The 17,105-nt window shown below is 41.7% G+C and overlaps 2 protein-coding genes across 4 annotated transcripts in view; both read left to right on the top strand.

The window, feature by feature from the left end:
• The window catches only part of LOC132979781 (seizure protein 6 homolog), a 138,882-nt gene extending 136,594 nt beyond the window's left edge, over positions 1 to 2,288 (top strand). The window contains exon 17 of the mRNA XM_061045604.1: positions 169 to 2,288. Within this exon, the coding sequence (XP_060901587.1) occupies positions 169 to 255 (87 nt within the window). The 3' untranslated portion in view covers positions 256 to 2,288. The remainder of the gene's footprint in view (positions 1 to 168) is intronic.
• A 2,933-nt stretch (positions 2,289 to 5,221) lies between these two features.
• phf12b (PHD finger protein 12b) lies at positions 5,222 to 16,895 on the top strand. Of its 3 annotated transcripts, none has more exons than XM_061046088.1 (15): positions 5,222 to 5,946; positions 6,895 to 7,076; positions 9,182 to 9,254; positions 9,373 to 9,826; positions 10,152 to 10,272; positions 10,363 to 10,495; positions 10,580 to 10,744; positions 10,856 to 10,999; positions 11,208 to 11,904; positions 12,690 to 12,791; positions 12,900 to 13,049; positions 13,164 to 13,259; positions 14,623 to 14,705; positions 14,797 to 14,935; positions 15,676 to 16,895. In XM_061046088.1, the coding sequence occupies exons 1-15, from the start codon at positions 5,881 to 5,883 to the stop codon at positions 16,158 to 16,160; spliced, it is 3,090 nt and encodes a 1,029-aa protein (XP_060902071.1). In that variant the 5' UTR covers positions 5,222 to 5,880; the 3' UTR covers positions 16,161 to 16,895. The 3 variants fall into 3 exon arrangements, with proteins under 3 accessions (XP_060902071.1, XP_060902069.1, XP_060902072.1); XM_061046086.1 differs by having other exon boundaries at positions 9,370 to 9,826; XM_061046089.1 differs by lacking the exon at positions 5,222 to 5,946 and having other exon boundaries at positions 6,934 to 7,076; positions 9,182 to 9,258.
• The last annotated feature ends 210 nt before the right edge of the window (positions 16,896 to 17,105 follow it).

Below are 17,105 nucleotides of genomic sequence, written 5' to 3'. Positions count from 1 at the left end.
CTTTTGTTGGGGGTGTTTAAGCCCCTGCCCACAAAAATATCTGTGACATCCCTTGGTTTAGTCGGCTGTCAAACAACTAATTTGAATCATACATTTTTTTTCTCTTTACAGGAAACAAGAGAATACGAGGTTTCGATCTGAGACCCGGTCTGTGTGTGTGTGTTTCAGTATGGACAGATAAGAAGCCCGCCGGCCTTTTCAACATCTGTCACACTCGCACCTTCAGTGACTCCCTCCCCGCCCTACGTCCTCTGAATATGAGCCTCCCTTTATTTACCCGACAGAGGACACCACTCCACCCCTGGAACGGCTGGACCACCGGATTATTTTTCTAGCTCCTCTACAGTCACGGTCCAGCAGCAGCAGTTTGTACAGTTTTTAATCCAGAGCTCGCATCCTGAGGACTTTCAGTGCATCTAGGAAAGCAGAGGGAATCCATGTCAAGCGAGCACCATTAAGTGCATATAACCACAGAGGATATGTCATGTTATGTACATTACACACTCTTCGTCTCCTGCCACCGTTTAAAGAACAATGCTCATGGTTTTATTGGAGTTAGAGAGTAACATCTTACCTATTGAACATCTCATAAAAATGGCAGCATTTGCTTTTATCAGAGTGCCCAATAATTAATGCAACTTTATTAAGATAGGAACTCATAATGTATCTGCATTAAAATAGGTTTGGTGCAGAGCTTGACTTGGTTAGCTTAGTTTAGCACAAAGAATGGAAGTAGGGGGAAACAAACAGTGCAAAAAACGAAGTAGAAAAAAAAGTGAAGCTAATGTAGAAGTGTATTAAAACTGCAATCCTTATAATGGCCAGAAGAGGGCGACTCCAATTGTGGTAAAAAGTTGTTAGTGAAAATGAGCCTACCCCTTGCTTATTTACATTTTCCTAATGAGTTTATGGTCTCAATTTGTAGTTTAAAGTCGTCTCCAATACAGCATGCTGTGCATTTAGTACATTATGGTCCTATATAGATTAAAATAGATGAAGAATAATTGGAACCCTTTAGTGCATGCATGGCTTGACTGTGTTTGTAAAACTGCAACAGCAACATTTTATTTAAAGCCTGTTCTTCCCCTCATCAATATACTTGTTACCCTTAACATGCATGCACAAGCTAGGGGCTAGCATTATTTTTCAACATAGCATTTGCTGACCCCTAGCATGGCTAGAGCTCTGCTTTCTTGTCTAAATAGGGTCATTTTTGGTTCCATAAAACAAGATGGAGAAGTCAAAAAGGCTCAACTTAAAGCTTTAAAACAGCAGAAATCAAACTTGTAGGTAAAGTATAAATGGTTATATCCACTGCTTACATACAGCCTGTGTAGAAACAACTAGCTTGGCTCTTTCCATGTTCGAAAATACACCAAACAACACCCGGAAACATCTCTAAAGAACATGTTTTATCTTGTTACTCATTTTTTTAAACATTTTTCCAGTTAATCGAGAATTTTCTCTTTTCCATTTTCTTTCAGTATATTAGAGAGCGTTTCAGGCTTCTTACTCACCAGCTGTTTGCTAATGAATTAGCTACTCATTCGCTAACTATCGTTAACATACTGTCAATCAATATAGAGTAAGAGGCCCTTAAGAAATGTGTTTGCAGTCATTGGATCTTTGCTATTTTGGTTAGTTGGCTTTATTTTTACTCGTCTTGTTCCCCCTTGCTTCCAGTGTTTATGCTAAGCTAAGCTAAAATGAATGCATCCTGACACGAGCTCTGTATCCAACATGTCAGATGTCAATCTTCCAGCTCACTTTCAGTAATCATACAGCTATTTCTCAAAATGTCTTTTAAAACTGTCAAATTATGATTATATAAATGATCAGTAAATCTAAGAAAAGAAAAGCCAAAAGGGATCGTTTAAGTTTCTATTTCAACACTGTAATAAACAGACTTCTTGGGTTCATATGCAGAGTTAAAGAAAAGGTGATTTGATTCTACTTAGTTTATCCACATCAGTGTAGTGTAACAAATTGAGTTGATTTTTAATTTTTTTTGACATCTCGCGTTTTTCTTTCATTGAAGCGAAAGGAAAATGCACACTGAGGGAGGCTGTCGCTCATTTTGCCATGCTTGTTTTGGAGATTGCGTCTAAATTCAGACCATTACAGTCGGTCAAACATACAGTATTGTCCTATGATAATATGTATCCATGCAAGCTGGTGTGATGACAATGATAATAATTAACCTATTTTTGTTTGACTGTACATAAAGTACGGATTAAGCTACTTCACAAACATCTTCAATAAAAGTTATTGTTCAGAAAAAATACAAAGGTTTTTTTTTTCTGGTCTCCTTGATTGCATTGTGTCTATTTGATTTGATTCAATTATTAAAGCTTGTATGCAACCGATGAGATAACTGTCCCCTTTAACAGAAGTCATATATGAATATATAAAGATGAAGTACAAGTGCTGAGTAGCACAGTAGGTTTGGACAGTGACAGATTTGTTGGAACCTACAGAACAGATTTGGTTCATGTTGAAATAGAAACATTCCTCTTTCCAGACACCAGATAAGCTTTCACTGCTGACACCATCTGGAAATAGTTTGACCTGTCAGGCTTGATAAGCTTTCATTAGAGCAGTCCAATTGTGATTCAATCAGCCTGGATCCATGTTTAGACAAGGAGTAAAAAATCTGAACTTTAAACTTTAAAAGGCAACTTCAAACCTGTGAGATTAATATCAAGAAAAACAATTAATTTCCTCCTGTGGTGAATGGTGTTAATGTTTTTAGCACTTCAATGTTATCAAAATGGAAATTACAGAGGATTTTGTGAATTTTAAAGCTTGTGAATATAATTTACATGAACTAAAGTTTCCATAACTGCTGTTCACCTGCAGTTTTGGGCAACTATCCTGATGCCACAGATTTCCATTGTTCCATAAAAAACAAAAGAAAGACAGAAATTCCAAAGGCAGACACCTCCTTTGGCATTAATTAAAGTAATCTGTCATTTCTACTTGAACAACTCTGCAATTATGGCAGTCACACTAAAAAGTTAAGAGTGATCTCTTCCTTTTAATGCACAAAGTTTCCTCTGTGCCTCCAGAGAAAGAAATCAGTAACAGCGTACGTTAATGAACAAGTGAAAATAGTCCCATTAAAAGTGATAATTAGCTGTGTAATGAAGTCATGGCATGAACAAACTGCGATGCATCTGCTGTTCATGATGTATTGCGTTTGTCAGGGCAGCCGTGTGTCTCTCAGCAGGCTGTAATAGATTTCTTTTAAAAAAGGAAGTCTGAGAGAGAACCTGCAGCAGAAAACACAGCCTGTGTCCGTCTGACTGAGGCTTTTAAAATGAATCATCCTGGAAAAGAGTGCTCATTCTCAGGTGAATGACCTTGATGATTGCCATTATCTAAAAACTATATTCACTAAATTGCTAATTTAGTGTTCGCTTACCTTTGGGTTCATCAAAAGTGCATTTGAAATGCTATAACAGCATGTGTTTTGCTTTTTTTTAATGTGTGCTGGGGAATTGGACGTATATTTATTTTACAAAGCAAGTGGATATACAAGGCTTAACCCTCCTCCAGTTTGGTCAATATGAAGGAATACAGAGCAAATATGTTTACGTTGACAATTCATAGCCTGGTTCATGAACCCTCAGTGTAACGATAATGATATTTGTCAGCAATTTAGGCAACTTGCTGACAATCATAGCTTTTTTTAATGGATTTTTCCCTCCACTTGCGAACAAACAACTCAGCCAACATGATTTCTAAGCAGGAATATGAACTTGTCATAACAAGGAAAAGCTATTTGCATTGATGGCATCAAATAAAAATGAATGGAACACATCATTCTAGATTAAAATCAGACAAAAAAAAAAAAGCAGACATTTAAATATCAAAAATGTGACCACTGTGATACTGTGGTCGTATCCCACCACAGATTGCTGGCGCCCTCTGCTGGTAAGAGCTACAAATGACATCATCCATGAGCAGGGGTGTGTTTGCAGTATAATGTTGTTTAAACCTGGCAACAGATTAAGACTTTTCTATCAGTCTGCGGGGTAATCTGGAACACGTTTGTAATCACAGGAAGATTCAAAATAATAAATGTATTTCTTCTTAATTAGATCTAAAAAGGATTGTTTTTTTAATTTTTACATGTATTTGTTCTATTCAAATAAAAGGGGGCATGTAACCATAGAGTCAAATATTGCTTTGTTAAGGATCTCCTCTGAGTCACAACATTTATTTGATGTATTGACAATATTCAGTATATGCTGTATTTTTTTCTCTTAGGATGGTGAAGCGGTGACCTCCATACTCTGTCTCTAATTGGCTAGTACGCACTAACTAAATATGCAAGAGTAGTCTTTTATTTTTTTTTATATTATTTTACAAGCTCTTTTATAACGGGCACTTTACTGAAGCTGGCACTTTATGAAGGTTTTTGCACTGACCAAATGTCATTGTACATGTGCAATGACAAATAAAGATATTTTCTATTCTATGAAAGAGGTAGTTTATCTTCTGCTGGACGGGCCACTTAAAAAAAGAGTAGCCTATACCCACTTCTTTATGCAACACTACACTCCTGCTTATTCCCTCCATATTCTCATTGTCTTTATCAAATTGGACAGGAGAGGGTGATATTGAGCCTTGTTTAAGTCTCTAATTTGTACAGGTAATATGCCGAATACACCAGTAGGCATGAATTAATCCACAATTTATTTTCACGTCATTTCAAGTGTATATTTGGTAAACCTGCAGGCGAATGAGCGTTAAATGTGTTGTTTCCTGAGTTGAGTTCTGAGAGCAAAGACTAGACTAGACAACAAGCAAATCATTGTTTCCTTACCCCCCGAAGATGTGCTGTTAGATGTGTAGTGTCTACATGAACAACTTAAGAGCTAAAAAACTACCTTTTGCAACGTTGAAGTGCCACTGGTGCATTTCGTAGTCATGGTATACATGCGTGTATCTTACTTGTATGGAAAGGTCATTCAGTATCGCTTAGCATTAACTATTAGTACCAACAGATTCAGAATATAATTCGCAGAGTGGCAGCAATATGCCACACTAAGAAATGTGTAACAACAAAAGTAGAGAGTGACAGATAAAGTAAAACATGAGAGTAATTCCGGTAAAAGTCGTAGACAATCTTTTAAAAACGTATTCGCTCCTTTTTGGAAAATGTCTCGTCGTAATGGTCTATATCCGTCCTCAATGCGCATGCGCCCCAGTCGGTTCGCGGTTGCGCCAACTGGTAGAGGATGTTGCTAGCAGCCAGGGTAGATGCACAGCCTTTTTCACAACAATAACATCAACCGAATTTGCATCTCCACAAACCCGATTTCAGGATAATTCTTTCGGAACTCTACCGGAAAACGTGCATTGGACCGAACCACGTGGGATTTCTTCTTCGTAGGAGCTGGCTTGATGTGGTGTTGTTGACAATGGGAGCGGATGGGTTTGCAGATTTACAGGACTCCTTTCTGCAGGAGCTGAAACAAGAATCATGGCTGGCCAGCTAGGCCGCGGCAGGGTTTTGTAGCTAACTGCAGCTGTCTCTTGATAGAGGAGATTGTATGTAAGGCTCAACGCCAGTATTTTAAGATTGGTGCTAAAAACTGACGCTATAGTTACAAGAATTAGGAGGAGTTTTGTTGTCTTTTTCGGGCCCGCAAACACAAGCTAGTGAGCCCGCTAGCTTCACAACCTTGACTGGCTGACGTCTTGCTTTTCGTAGTTAGCTCTGTTAGCCGGCTAACGAGAGCTAGCGTCGCTTTGCCAGCCTTTCTCTGCTGGAAAAAAATACTTTTATTACGGGAATTACTCTCATCTTTTCGTGCCGTCTGGGCATTTGTACCGCAAGTCCCTATTTTTGCACCGTCTACTGCTGGATGAATGTGGGACAAAATGGAGACCCCGACGATTGTGTACGATCTGGATACCTCTGGGGGCTTAATGGAGGTGAGGCTTGCTCTTCTCTTAGGCCTCATTGAAGTGAACTATCCCCTCTATTATGAAGCAAACATGCCTTTACATATATAACAATCGCCTTTATATTAAGCATTGCATATCTGTGATAGATAACTGTGCAGCTCTGGCTCATAATGGAGGCTAGTTGAGGTATTTCAGGCCCTTTCAGTGATCAGATCACCCCTTTAGCCTCCCAAATGACTCTTTATTTATCACAACTATTGTGATTTTATAAGTCAAATGTAGCATCTCTTAGTGGTATGGATGAAGTGCATGCAAAAAAACATGTAAAATGTGTGATTTAGTCATTAAAAGGCCTTTTTTTTTAAAGAATACTATCATCAACAAAGTATTACAATGTTGAATTACTTACTACTTTCAGCAGCTATAGATATAGAAATGTGCACTATTCTTAATTTTTAATACATTGACATAACAGGTGATGATGATGGGATGTGTAAAGTAGCCACCCAAGTTGTCTTACAAAAACTTGCAAGCCCAACTTATACTCCCACAATGAAGGCCACAAGTTAAAGGTGCTCTATGTAGATTTGGTAGAGAAATGTACAGATTCTGTGGTATATGTCCATAACTCTATACACAAATTTGGTCCCTGAAAAACTGTTTGTAGATAAAATGATATGCGAGAAGTTATGATGGAAGGCCCCCCAACAGTGACACCGTAACTCTCCTGATAGATTTTTAGCTCCAAACTGTGTCCAGGGACCTATTTTTATTTTTGAATGAAGTTTGTGTATTCAATTCAGAAAATAGCAGAATTGCTTCACTTCTCCAACTTTCAAGTGTCACTACCAAATCTACATAGAGCCCCTTTAAAGTTACCACAGCTCCAGATTCTCTAAATGTATTAAATGTCAGGGCTATCATATCCTCAAATTAATCTGATCAACTTTCTCCCCCCCCCCCCCCCCCCCCCAGCAAATCCAAACACTGCTCGCGCCCCCGAAGTCTGAGGAGGTGGAGAAGAGGAGTCGGAAGTTGGTGAGGGACGTCAGGAGGAGCGGCAGGGCCACCAACCATGACACCTGCGATAGCTGCAGGGAGGGGGGAGACCTGCTCTGCTGTGACCACTGTCCTGCAGCCTTCCACCTCCAGTGCTGGTGAGTTTTACACAAAAAGAGTTCACAGTGAAAACGTTTTAACACGCGTCAGTGCATGCTAAGTGGAGAACATACAATGGACTGCAAGATTTGGTTTCAGTTGGCTGGACGCTTAACACTGCAAGGGTTGTTTCTCTGATGAAGTTGTGCTGCTCTTTGTTTCTGCAGAACATGTGTCTATGCAGCATGCTGATTCAGATCCATTCCCTTTTAAGAAATAAACCTCCCAACAAAATGGAAAGGGGGGTAGTGTACCAGTCACCACATATGTATTTATTTCAGAGGGTTATTGAATACAGTTCAAAGACAAAAGCTGCCTAAAAACTAGCTAATGATTATGTTGTCTCACCCTTTTGTGAAAACGTGCTGTCACATTTGTGGTGTCTGCTTGCAAAACGTGGATGCTAAATACTAACTTCTGCAAGGATTGTTCCCCTGATTGAGTTGAGCTATTTTTTTTGTGCAGCAGAGATTGTAACCTGGCAATTGCATGAAAAATCACTGATTTTACTATCAATTACTTATGCACACATTTCCATCAGGGTCGTTTTTATTTAAATTAATATTCCACTTACAATTACTATTTCATCTCTATTTTCACTGTTCAGCTCTTCATACAACTGAACCGAGGAGGGCGGTAGTGAGCCTTGTGTACCTCCTTTAATTTGTAAAGTTAATACGCCGAATTGAAAATCATACATTCATTTAATCAAAAGTACATCTACGAGTCATTTCGTCGTGTTTTTTGATGAAGCTGCGAGCTTTTGTTTGTTAAATTAAAGGTTTTTTGAATGGAGTTCTGCGAGCAGAGACGACAGCAGCTAACAAAGTTGCTAACCCGTTATGTTTACTCTCTCTCCGGAGAGTGTGTGTTGTTAGCTATGGGGTGTGTCGTTTTGTGCGCTTCATCATAACATTGAATTGTTCATGCAACGCGTTGTTTTATGTGTTAAAGTGGTCGTGTATGAGGTCTGTGAAAGCGGCTGAATGAGCCTGTAGTCGGTCCTCCTCTCCTGCTGCTCGCTGCTGCTGCCGCTGCTAAAAATGGAGTCGAGTCTGCCTCTGTTTACAATATGGCGACCTCACTGCTCTCTTTTTCTATTCAACCCGCCATCTTACCAACCTTTTTAAAATCCAGCTTTCAGCAGAAAGGGTTTGCATAAAAGTTTCCTCTTTTTGCAGAGATGAAGCAGCAGCATCATGCCATTGTTGTTAGTCTTTATAACGGTGTTTGTATCGTAGCGTTTCGTTGCATTGCTCCTCGAGAAATGTGTGCATGCATGATTATTTTAACTTAGGCATTTGGTGAGGTTGATTTTAGACTGTCACTGGGAAACGACTGAACAGAAAGACTTTTTATCCATATATGGGCATGACTGTGAAAAGCGTCATCTTAATAACATGTCATATAGGGGGTACATAAATGTATATAATCTGGAAGGTAATATCACACAAGGTATTCTGGTCATGTTTGCTTGTCAGTGGGAGATTTATAGTTTATACTGTCAACTATAAACCAATCACCACAGATCCCTCTTTGACTTAGCATTCCTACAATTTATCTCATTAAACAGCAAGAGCTTTTTATTAACCGTCTTTGTCCAAGTGAATATGTCTTCCTTTATATTATTGTAACATTTTCTGTGGTCATTTACTTGAAAAATACACGCTGCAATTATGCATGAGTTATAATACACTTTTATTTAACATCATGGATGATATTAATGCTTCACCTGTGCTATACTTTTGTTAGTAGATTAGACATGGAGATATCTTCACAATTCATTGCCAGGCTTTTTCTTTATTGTAAAGCAACACTCAGTCCACTAGATGGCGGCGGAGAGGGTGAAGTTTACTATCTGTGTGATAAATAAATGAATGTAGGTAACTATAAGCTGCCAGCATTGCTGTTATGTTACACTACTATGTGGGGAATATGTATTTTAATTAATTGGACGGTGTATTAATGTTTTCTTTTTAACACTTTCTTCTGCGCATGAATAAGAAGCTATACTTTTGAAGCACAGTGTTAAGATTGCATAAACACATTTAATGCATTAATTAGCATCCTGGTTAGTTACTTATGGTGTTGTGTCTTGTTACAGTAACCCGCCTCTGAGTGAAGAAATGCTTCCCCCCGGGGAATGGATGTGTCATCGCTGTAATGTTAGAAAAAAGGTGGGTGGCAAGTCGTTACTCCTACATGACCAATCCTCTTCTTTTATTTGAGAAAAGTTGGGGTTGCTCTCTGTTGCCGAATGGACTAATACATCTTTTCTTTGTTTTCTGGAAGAAGCGAGAGCAGAAATCAGAGCAGACAAACGGTCTACCAGACAGGTCCTCGACAAAGCGCTCTGCATCCCCCGCCGTGGAGCTGGAGCTGAACGCCGGCCCACTGCGGCTCGATGGGCTGCCTCCAGGTGCCGGAGCGGCTGGACCCGGTCTACGAGTGGCACAGGTTCGCCTCTTGGACCGCAGGACCAGCAGCAGGCCGAGCAGCCGACCCGGGACGCCCAACTCCAACACGTCGTCCACCCCGACCCCGTCTGAGGAGCAGAATGACGGAGAGGAGGAGGCTGCAGAGGCCGAGGATGAGGTGCAGGGTGCGGAGCTAGAAGGCGCTACGCTGACTTCTCCAACGCCACGCCTCCTCAAGAGACCGTTTCAGTTGCTGATAGCAGCCGCCATGGAGAGAAACCCCACGCAATTCCAGCTGCCCAGCGAGCTCACCTGCACCACTGCACTGCCAGGTCAGTCTGACTCTAGGAGATCCCTATAAATTATGCTTTAGTTATGAGGAAACTGGCTCTTCACAATCCAAGCAAGCTGTCTGCTGTTTTTCTAAGAGGGTTTCTATATATTAAGTATTAAAAAGTCATACGTAGAAGACCAGACATGTCTTAAGCAATAAGAGAAATTAAAGGCATTTCAACATTTTCTTGACAAAAAAAAAACAAAACATGTCCTGGAATAAATTGGATTGAGCATTTCAGATGAGTGACTCCGGACAGTTTGAAGTGATCTGGCTTTGATTGTTTCTCACATGTTCCTGTCTCCTCGTGTTTGGATTTCTAGGCAGCAGTAAAAGGAGGAGAAAAGAGGAGCTGCTGGGGAAGCCGTTCAGGAGACCTCAGCATGAACTGGATTCTAATGGTCTGGTCCCTCTACCGGTCAGAGTCTGCTATTCTTGTAACAGGTGAGTACTTCCAGGTTCCTGTAAATGCATTGATGTTCACACAGACTGTAAATATCTCATGTATGAAACTGGTCGTCTTTCCTCTCACAGGAGCTGCAGGTTGGCACCGCTGATCCAGTGTGACTATTGTCCCCTCCTGTTCCATATGGACTGTCTGGACCCTCCGCTCACAGCTTTACCTGCCGGCAAATGGATGTGTCCGAACCACGTGGAGCACTTAGCGGTAAGAGTCAGGCTTGTGGTCTTTGAGTTGGTATTTTAGGTACCAATGATTCAGAGGTCTAATCTGTTTTCTTTTGGTTTCCAGCTGAATCAGAGGACCCTGAGCCTGTCCAGTCGCTGTCAGCTCTTCGACCAGTTCCAGGACCGCATGTCCCAGCACGCCGTCAAGGTGGACTTTCTACGCAGAGTTCATCGGCAGAACACACCCAACCGACGCACAACCCACCAGCACAACAAGAAGAGCATAAAGGTAGAGCGGCTGACTTATTGTGACGTTGTAGATCAGGTTTCTAAATCAGGACAAACAATCCATCGTCATGGTTCGCTGGTAACGACTAACAAATCTCTGGTTTGGTCTTAGGTGCCAGATTCCATCAAGTCCCAGTACCAGAATCCTCCCCCCTTGCTGCTTCCTGCACGGCAGCGCCAGCTGGAGCTGGTTTGTAGCGGCGTTCCTGACCATCAGTCATCAAAGCACCTGACCTCAGATGCTGAGCAGCAGGAGGTAAGCGTGATAAATTTAAACCACCGTTTGTTTTGAACGTCATGACTGCTTCAAAGAAGCATCTTAGTCTTTAACAAAAAGGTTTGTCTCTGTAAGGATGACAGTATCCCCCCCCCCCCAACACTTTGAGTAATTTCTAAATAATGCAACTAAATTGAAAAGCTTCAAATTTTCTTCTCGCGTTAAAACATATTCTTGTGTTGAACAGTGGCTTCAGGATGTCATCGCCCTGCAGTGCAGCATCATGAGACACCTGTCAATCAAGCCCAAATCTTCATCCACGCTGCCATCAGTAACGCCTCCAGCAGAGTGGAGCCCTGAGCAGAAATCTAGTTCTAAATCCTGTGTCACATCTGAGGATGTGAAAACGAAAGCCTCCATAGGCAGGACTTCCTCCCTTGAGCCCTGCTCTAAGCCCTGCAGTACACCTGTTGACACCCTATCAGAGCTGGGCGTTTGTAAATGCACCATGACACCCTGTCAGAACTGCAGGAAACCTAACGGACCTCTGACAGAGGAGCACCAGCCTCCCAAAGCTAACGGACCTGTAGACTGTAGCCGCTCCTTGGATTCCTACAGGCAGGGCGAGCTGCAGCACAGACTGAAGCCCAGCACCGCACCCTCGGACTCCGCCCCTGCCTCCGGGCTGCTCAACCACTTACGAGCAGAAACGGTTAAAAAGGAGCCCGAGAGCACAACGGAGGCGTGCGCTCAGAAAATCTCCCCCAGTGCCCCGACGTTATGGTTACACAGCGGGCAGCAGAACCACAGGAGTCAGACGGAGCTGCAGGAGGAGAGCAGCGAGGAAAAACCCTCCATCACCAGCAGTGCCCGCTCAGACACACCACTTAAAGGAGACAAGGAGCACGGCCACAACAAGCTGGTGGCGACGCCGGCCACTCAAGGTATGACACTCCTGAACCAACGAAGTATATAGTATATCAAGACATAGCTTTAACCATTTAAGGTTTAGAGCCCCACAGGAGAAATACATGGACTTAACCTCATCAGTGCTGGGCGAGCTGTTTTTAAAAGCTAGAATAAACACATTATGACAAGCTTACATTAAAACTTTAAACATTGCTAAAAGATGTCCGTGTAGTGTTGTTGAAACTTCCTAGTTGCTACCTTTTATTGCTAATTGTTAGCCTCTTCTCAGGATGTCAGTAAGTTTTGTCTTTTTGAATAAGTCTTGTCTGTTGTCTGTGAGTTTTCAACATGCTTGAGATGATTTTCTCCCCAAATAAGTGAATATCAAGGTGAAAAAATATTTTTAAATGAAGCTAGATCCTAAGTCCAGGTGCCTTTGGATCAAACTTCCAACTTTACCTTGACCTGGATGACTGAGAACCTTCACAGACTCTTTGTATGGTGGTTTTGACTTTGCAGAAAAAAACAGAACATAATAAATGTAGTATTAAGTCATACAAGGGTATTTGGAGGGTTGTCCTACAGTTGTTGGGTTATTAAAAAGGCAAACGGTGACAGAGGAAAGATGAATTCATTCATTCAGTCTCTGGTGTTTCCCAGCATACACTGCCCCCTACTGTCACTGAGCTGGTCAGAGCCCAACAGCGCCCTCTGGTGCTCCTCGACACTAATTCCCCTGCTGTCTGAATTCACAAATAAAATTGTCATGATGAGTCTGAGTTCTTCAAACAAATGCTTTCTGTTCATTTCCCCTGTACAGACATTAAGGCTGGTCCTGGTCCTGGACTGATGGACTCACTGCTGCCCAGCACTCTGTCCTCCATCACCAACCTCTCCAGCTGCATGAAGGATATGGATGGAGGTAGGTGTAGACACTCGATATTTAACTTGGAGGGGTTGTAGTATTGCCTTTTTTTTAAGCTGTCAGCAGTATATACCTCTCTTAATGTTTGTGTGTGTGTGTGTGCAGGAATTGAGCTGGACAAACTGGATGCAGAGATGATCAAGCTGCTTGCCTGGCAGAGGATCCAGCAGCTCTTTCCCCCAAAAGTGCCCCCCAGCACTTCTCCTCTCCCTGCCCCGAGCGCCGCCATCAAATCCCCGTCACCCCGGCCTGACAGTAAGACACTCCACATCTAACGCTGCTCAGTCTCTAATTATTCTCTATTCATAAGAACACCTGAGCACAAATATGTCCCAACTTTTCTAAAAACACCCCCCTCCTCCCCACCAGGTAAAAAGAAGGTGCAGGCCCGGGCCGTCTTCTACCCTCTGACGGGAAAAGGAGGAGCGGTCAGCATGTGTTACAGAACATTATACATAGGATCTGGTAAGAACAGTTGCCTGTTGTGTGTTCTTTTACAGTGAAAGATGTTCATAGTGTCAATAATGAGCTTTTTAACTTATAACTTTTTGCTACTAACGTTTTATTGAAAATTTGTCCTAGCACCATTTGTAGAGAACCTGAGTATATACAGGCTTCCTTAAAGAGTCTTATTATTGCTTGTGAGAGGTCTTTTTATTTTGAATTGTACTTTAACTGAGACATGTCTGGATACATTATCAAATCTTCACTGTCTATATAGTGTTCTATGTTTCTTTAATATTCTTTTTTTGTGGATTAGATTTGTTGCACTTAATGACATGGTTTCCTCCTCTCCTAGATCCTTGCTTGAGTTGTACTTACTCTCTGATGTACATTGCTTTGGATGAAAGCGTTTGCTAAATGAATTGTAGAAATATCGCTTGATCACATGACAAATCATAGCAATAACGACAGCATTTCCATAAGCGCCCACCTTCCACTAACTAGTCGCTTAATTACAGCCGGCTTCTTTATTCTAATGTTGTTTTTAATGAAAAAGTTACTTTTGACTAACAAGTTGCACCTCGCTCTCTTTGCATTTTAGAAGCAGTCCACCTAAAATGCACAGAAGGTTTAAACTGTCCTCCTGAATGAGGATTTCCAATGTCCACCATTGCAGTTCCTTTGCAGCTGTTAACACTTTGTAGTGCCATCAGTTTTCTACTTGTAGTGTTTGCGATCCTCATAGCTACCAGTAGGGAGCAATCTGCCTATGGTAACACCAGCCGCAGATTTGTAGAGAGTCGCTCTGCTGACCTCTGCTGGTCACTTGTTGCCTTTAATTGAAGAGTCTTTTCAATCACACCAGCACTGCACAAAGTTTAAATGCATGATTATGACCTAATGAGGGAGGAAACCTGTTTAAAAAAAGAAAAGTGTCACCACCACCCTGATCTGCATCGCTATGTATCCCAGCACACTTTGAGCAGTGAAGCGGTGGCTTGCATTCCATGAGGGTGAATTTCCAGTCGCGTCATGGCCCGTGCAGTGGATGATGGTGGCGGCTGCACTTGCAGTCATGATGGCACATATGTCATTATTTTATACTGCTATACACAGTATATAACAGTGTTTATGTGTAGGTCATTTTCCTCGTACCAATGCTTTTATTCCACATAGGACAAAGTCAATGCTACGGTTCATTAACATGAGATATGTTGATCCTGTTCGCATTTCTGGAGGCTCTCTTGATTGGGTGCTAGGCCCCCAATGGCCTAGTGTTTTAGTTCTGCAAACTTTGACTATGGTGTAGTATTTTCTAAAATGCCTTATTTTGTCTTCCCTGATCTTTACTGTTTGTGTCGTTTCTTCAATGTGTCTTGTAAAGGTGCTGACATGGACGTGTGCCTTACAAACTACGGTCACTGCAACTATATATCGGGGAAGCACGCCTGTATTTTCTATGACGAGGTAGGGTCTTTAAACTGTACCCCACCCCCACTCTTTGTTGTACTGTCACTGAAGTACCCGGTGTAAAAAAAGTTTCTGTGTGTGTCCGCAGAACACGAAGCATTACGAGCTGCTCAACTACAGCGAGCATGGCACCACGGTCGACAACGTCCTCTACTCTTGTGACTTCTCTGAGAAAGCTTCGCCGTCTCCGCCCAGCGGCCTAGTGGCCAAAGTGCAAGGCATCATCCGTGAGTTCACCTCTTTTTATCTGACACTCTTTCTGCATCCAGTAGGGGGCATCAGTGAGCACAAGTCTGAACGCACAAGATCAGACTTAATTCTCCAAATTGTTAATTAAATAACCAAATGGATCATTTTATTCTCCATTTAATAATCAGCATATTGTCTGAAGTCTGAGTTATCTTTTCATCAGTGCATGGAGGACTATGGACACGGTTGTTTTGTTTTGTTATTTCCTCTGTAGAAAAACTTAACAGCAATATCAGAGTTTAAAAGACTTGATTTAAAGTCTGAAGTGAAACATCTGCTGATGTTTTCTACCAACTGAATCGTACAGATTCTTTGCACAATATGCAAAACGTCCAGTAGGATTTAAGGAAAAATAAAGAGTATGAAAGATATTTGTGTTTTTTTAACTTCTGTCATTGTTTATTAATTTAGAAATCTGAGACTTAACATGTGTGGAAACTATAATTTCATATTTTTATTTTTTTTATTTTAAAAGGGATTAAAAAAACAAAAAAGACTGGCGTTATATTCATGGAAAGTAGCATCAATTTTAAAAGTTGTATTTTAAAACTATGATATAATATGTAGTAACCTTACATGACGCTGTTTTTATTGTCAATTGAATCAGTGTTGTCTGATAAAACAATGAACTACTGAGGTTAAAATGTGTTGGTGTCCTGGCTGTAGTTCACCTGCCTCCACCTGTGCGATGCTTCATCTCTCTGCGTTCTCCCTGCAGGTCGCAGTAAGCAGCGTGAGGATGACGAGGGTCCCAGCTCCGTGGTTGGTTTGCTTCCTGCTGGCGGTGTGATGAGCAGCCAGTCTCAGGGCGGCTCAGAGCCGTCGTGCAGCTGCAAGGCGAGCAGCTCCAGCCTGATCGGGGGCAGTGGGGCGGGTTGGGAGGGCACCGCCCTGCTCCACCACGGCAGCTACATCAAACTGGGCTGCCTCCAGTTCGTCTTCAGCATCACAGAGTACGCCAGCAAGCAGCCCAAAGAGGAGCAGAATGCCACGCCCGCTGCCACTTTCACTAGCACCACGTATATTACCAACGCCACCAGCAGCAGCAGCAGCAGCACTACCAGCACCGCCCCCTCCTCCACCCCCACCCCTCCACCACCCAGTACTGCCACAGTGAGCGGCCCCTCTAGCCAGGAGGTGCCCAAAACTGAGACTGTCCCAGCCCACCAAATGCTCATTCTGCACGCCAACTCAGATCCATAACCCGCACAGGAAGTCCCGCCCTCCCTCCTTTTGTTTTGCACCTTCCGAGTCATGATGAAGGGAAAGCTGCACAGCTGGTTGGTCAACAGGGAAAAGTTTTTTTTTTTTTTTTTTTTTCATTTTTAATGGTTTATATCTTTGCATGAACTTGAAGTATTATTGACAATCTCTTCTGTTTTTGAATGACTGACGGTAACCTTCTGTTCACTTCAGAGCGAGAGAACATTTTTTACCTGCGCTCACCATTTCTTTGCCAGTATATCGTTTATGTATGGTGTAACATTATTTTGTCAGTCAGCCCATTTAGCACAAACCTTTTATTTAGTAGTAATGGATTCCATACATTCTAATTTCTTTTGCTGCTTTTGCACCACAGGTAGCTAAAAAATGTATGAAAACATACATGCTTATACACTATGATATGTATATATAATGTAAATATATATAATTCAGTGCCTCTCACTTGGAGATACATTGGATTTCATGTAGATTTACCATTTTTTGGTTTTTAACTGTACAGTTCATGGAATTTGTGATACCGTGTAGAGTACCAGAAGTTTTGTGATAAAACACGTTCTTAGTCTGTACTTCCCTCTGTCGTCCATCTGTAAATACCCTCTAGTTTTAGCACTCATTTTAACATCCTGTGCTGCTCTGTATATAAGCACTCTTTGTCTGTACTGCTCGTCTGTTCAAACATGTAAATACAGAAAGATTTTCTAAGAACAAACTCAACACATCTGTGTCATCTGTTTATTTGGTTCAAGCTTCTGTTAGGGCCAACTCAGCGTTTGAGTTTTTTTTTTTTTTTCTACTTAAAGTCACAGTACCAGTTATAACTGAGTTCAGAGTGTTTATTTAGAGGCTTGTCTTTGATTTCACGTCTCATCTTTGCAGGCCTGCCATTGGCTGATTGAGCGCTTGCAGAGGGTGTCCTTCAGCAAC

This window comes from Labrus mixtus, chromosome 9 (assembly GCF_963584025.1).
Source record: "Labrus mixtus chromosome 9, fLabMix1.1, whole genome shotgun sequence".
Taxonomy (NCBI): Eukaryota; Metazoa; Chordata; class Actinopteri; order Labriformes; family Labridae; genus Labrus; species Labrus mixtus.
Note: the sequence above shows the minus strand (reverse complement) of the source record. Positions and strands in the feature narration are given on the sequence as shown.

Coding starts and splice junctions, on each gene's coding strand:
- phf12b (XM_061046086.1), top strand. CDS start 5,881: ATGTGGGACAAAATGGAGACCCCGACGATTGTGTACGATCTGGATACC. Junction 9,827..10,151: donor CTGCACCACTGCACTGCCAG/GTCAGTCTGACT, acceptor TTGGATTTCTAG/GCAGCAGTAAAAGGAGGAGA. Junction 14,936..15,675: donor CAAAGTGCAAGGCATCATCC/GTGAGTTCACCT, acceptor TTCTCCCTGCAG/GTCGCAGTAAGCAGCGTGAG.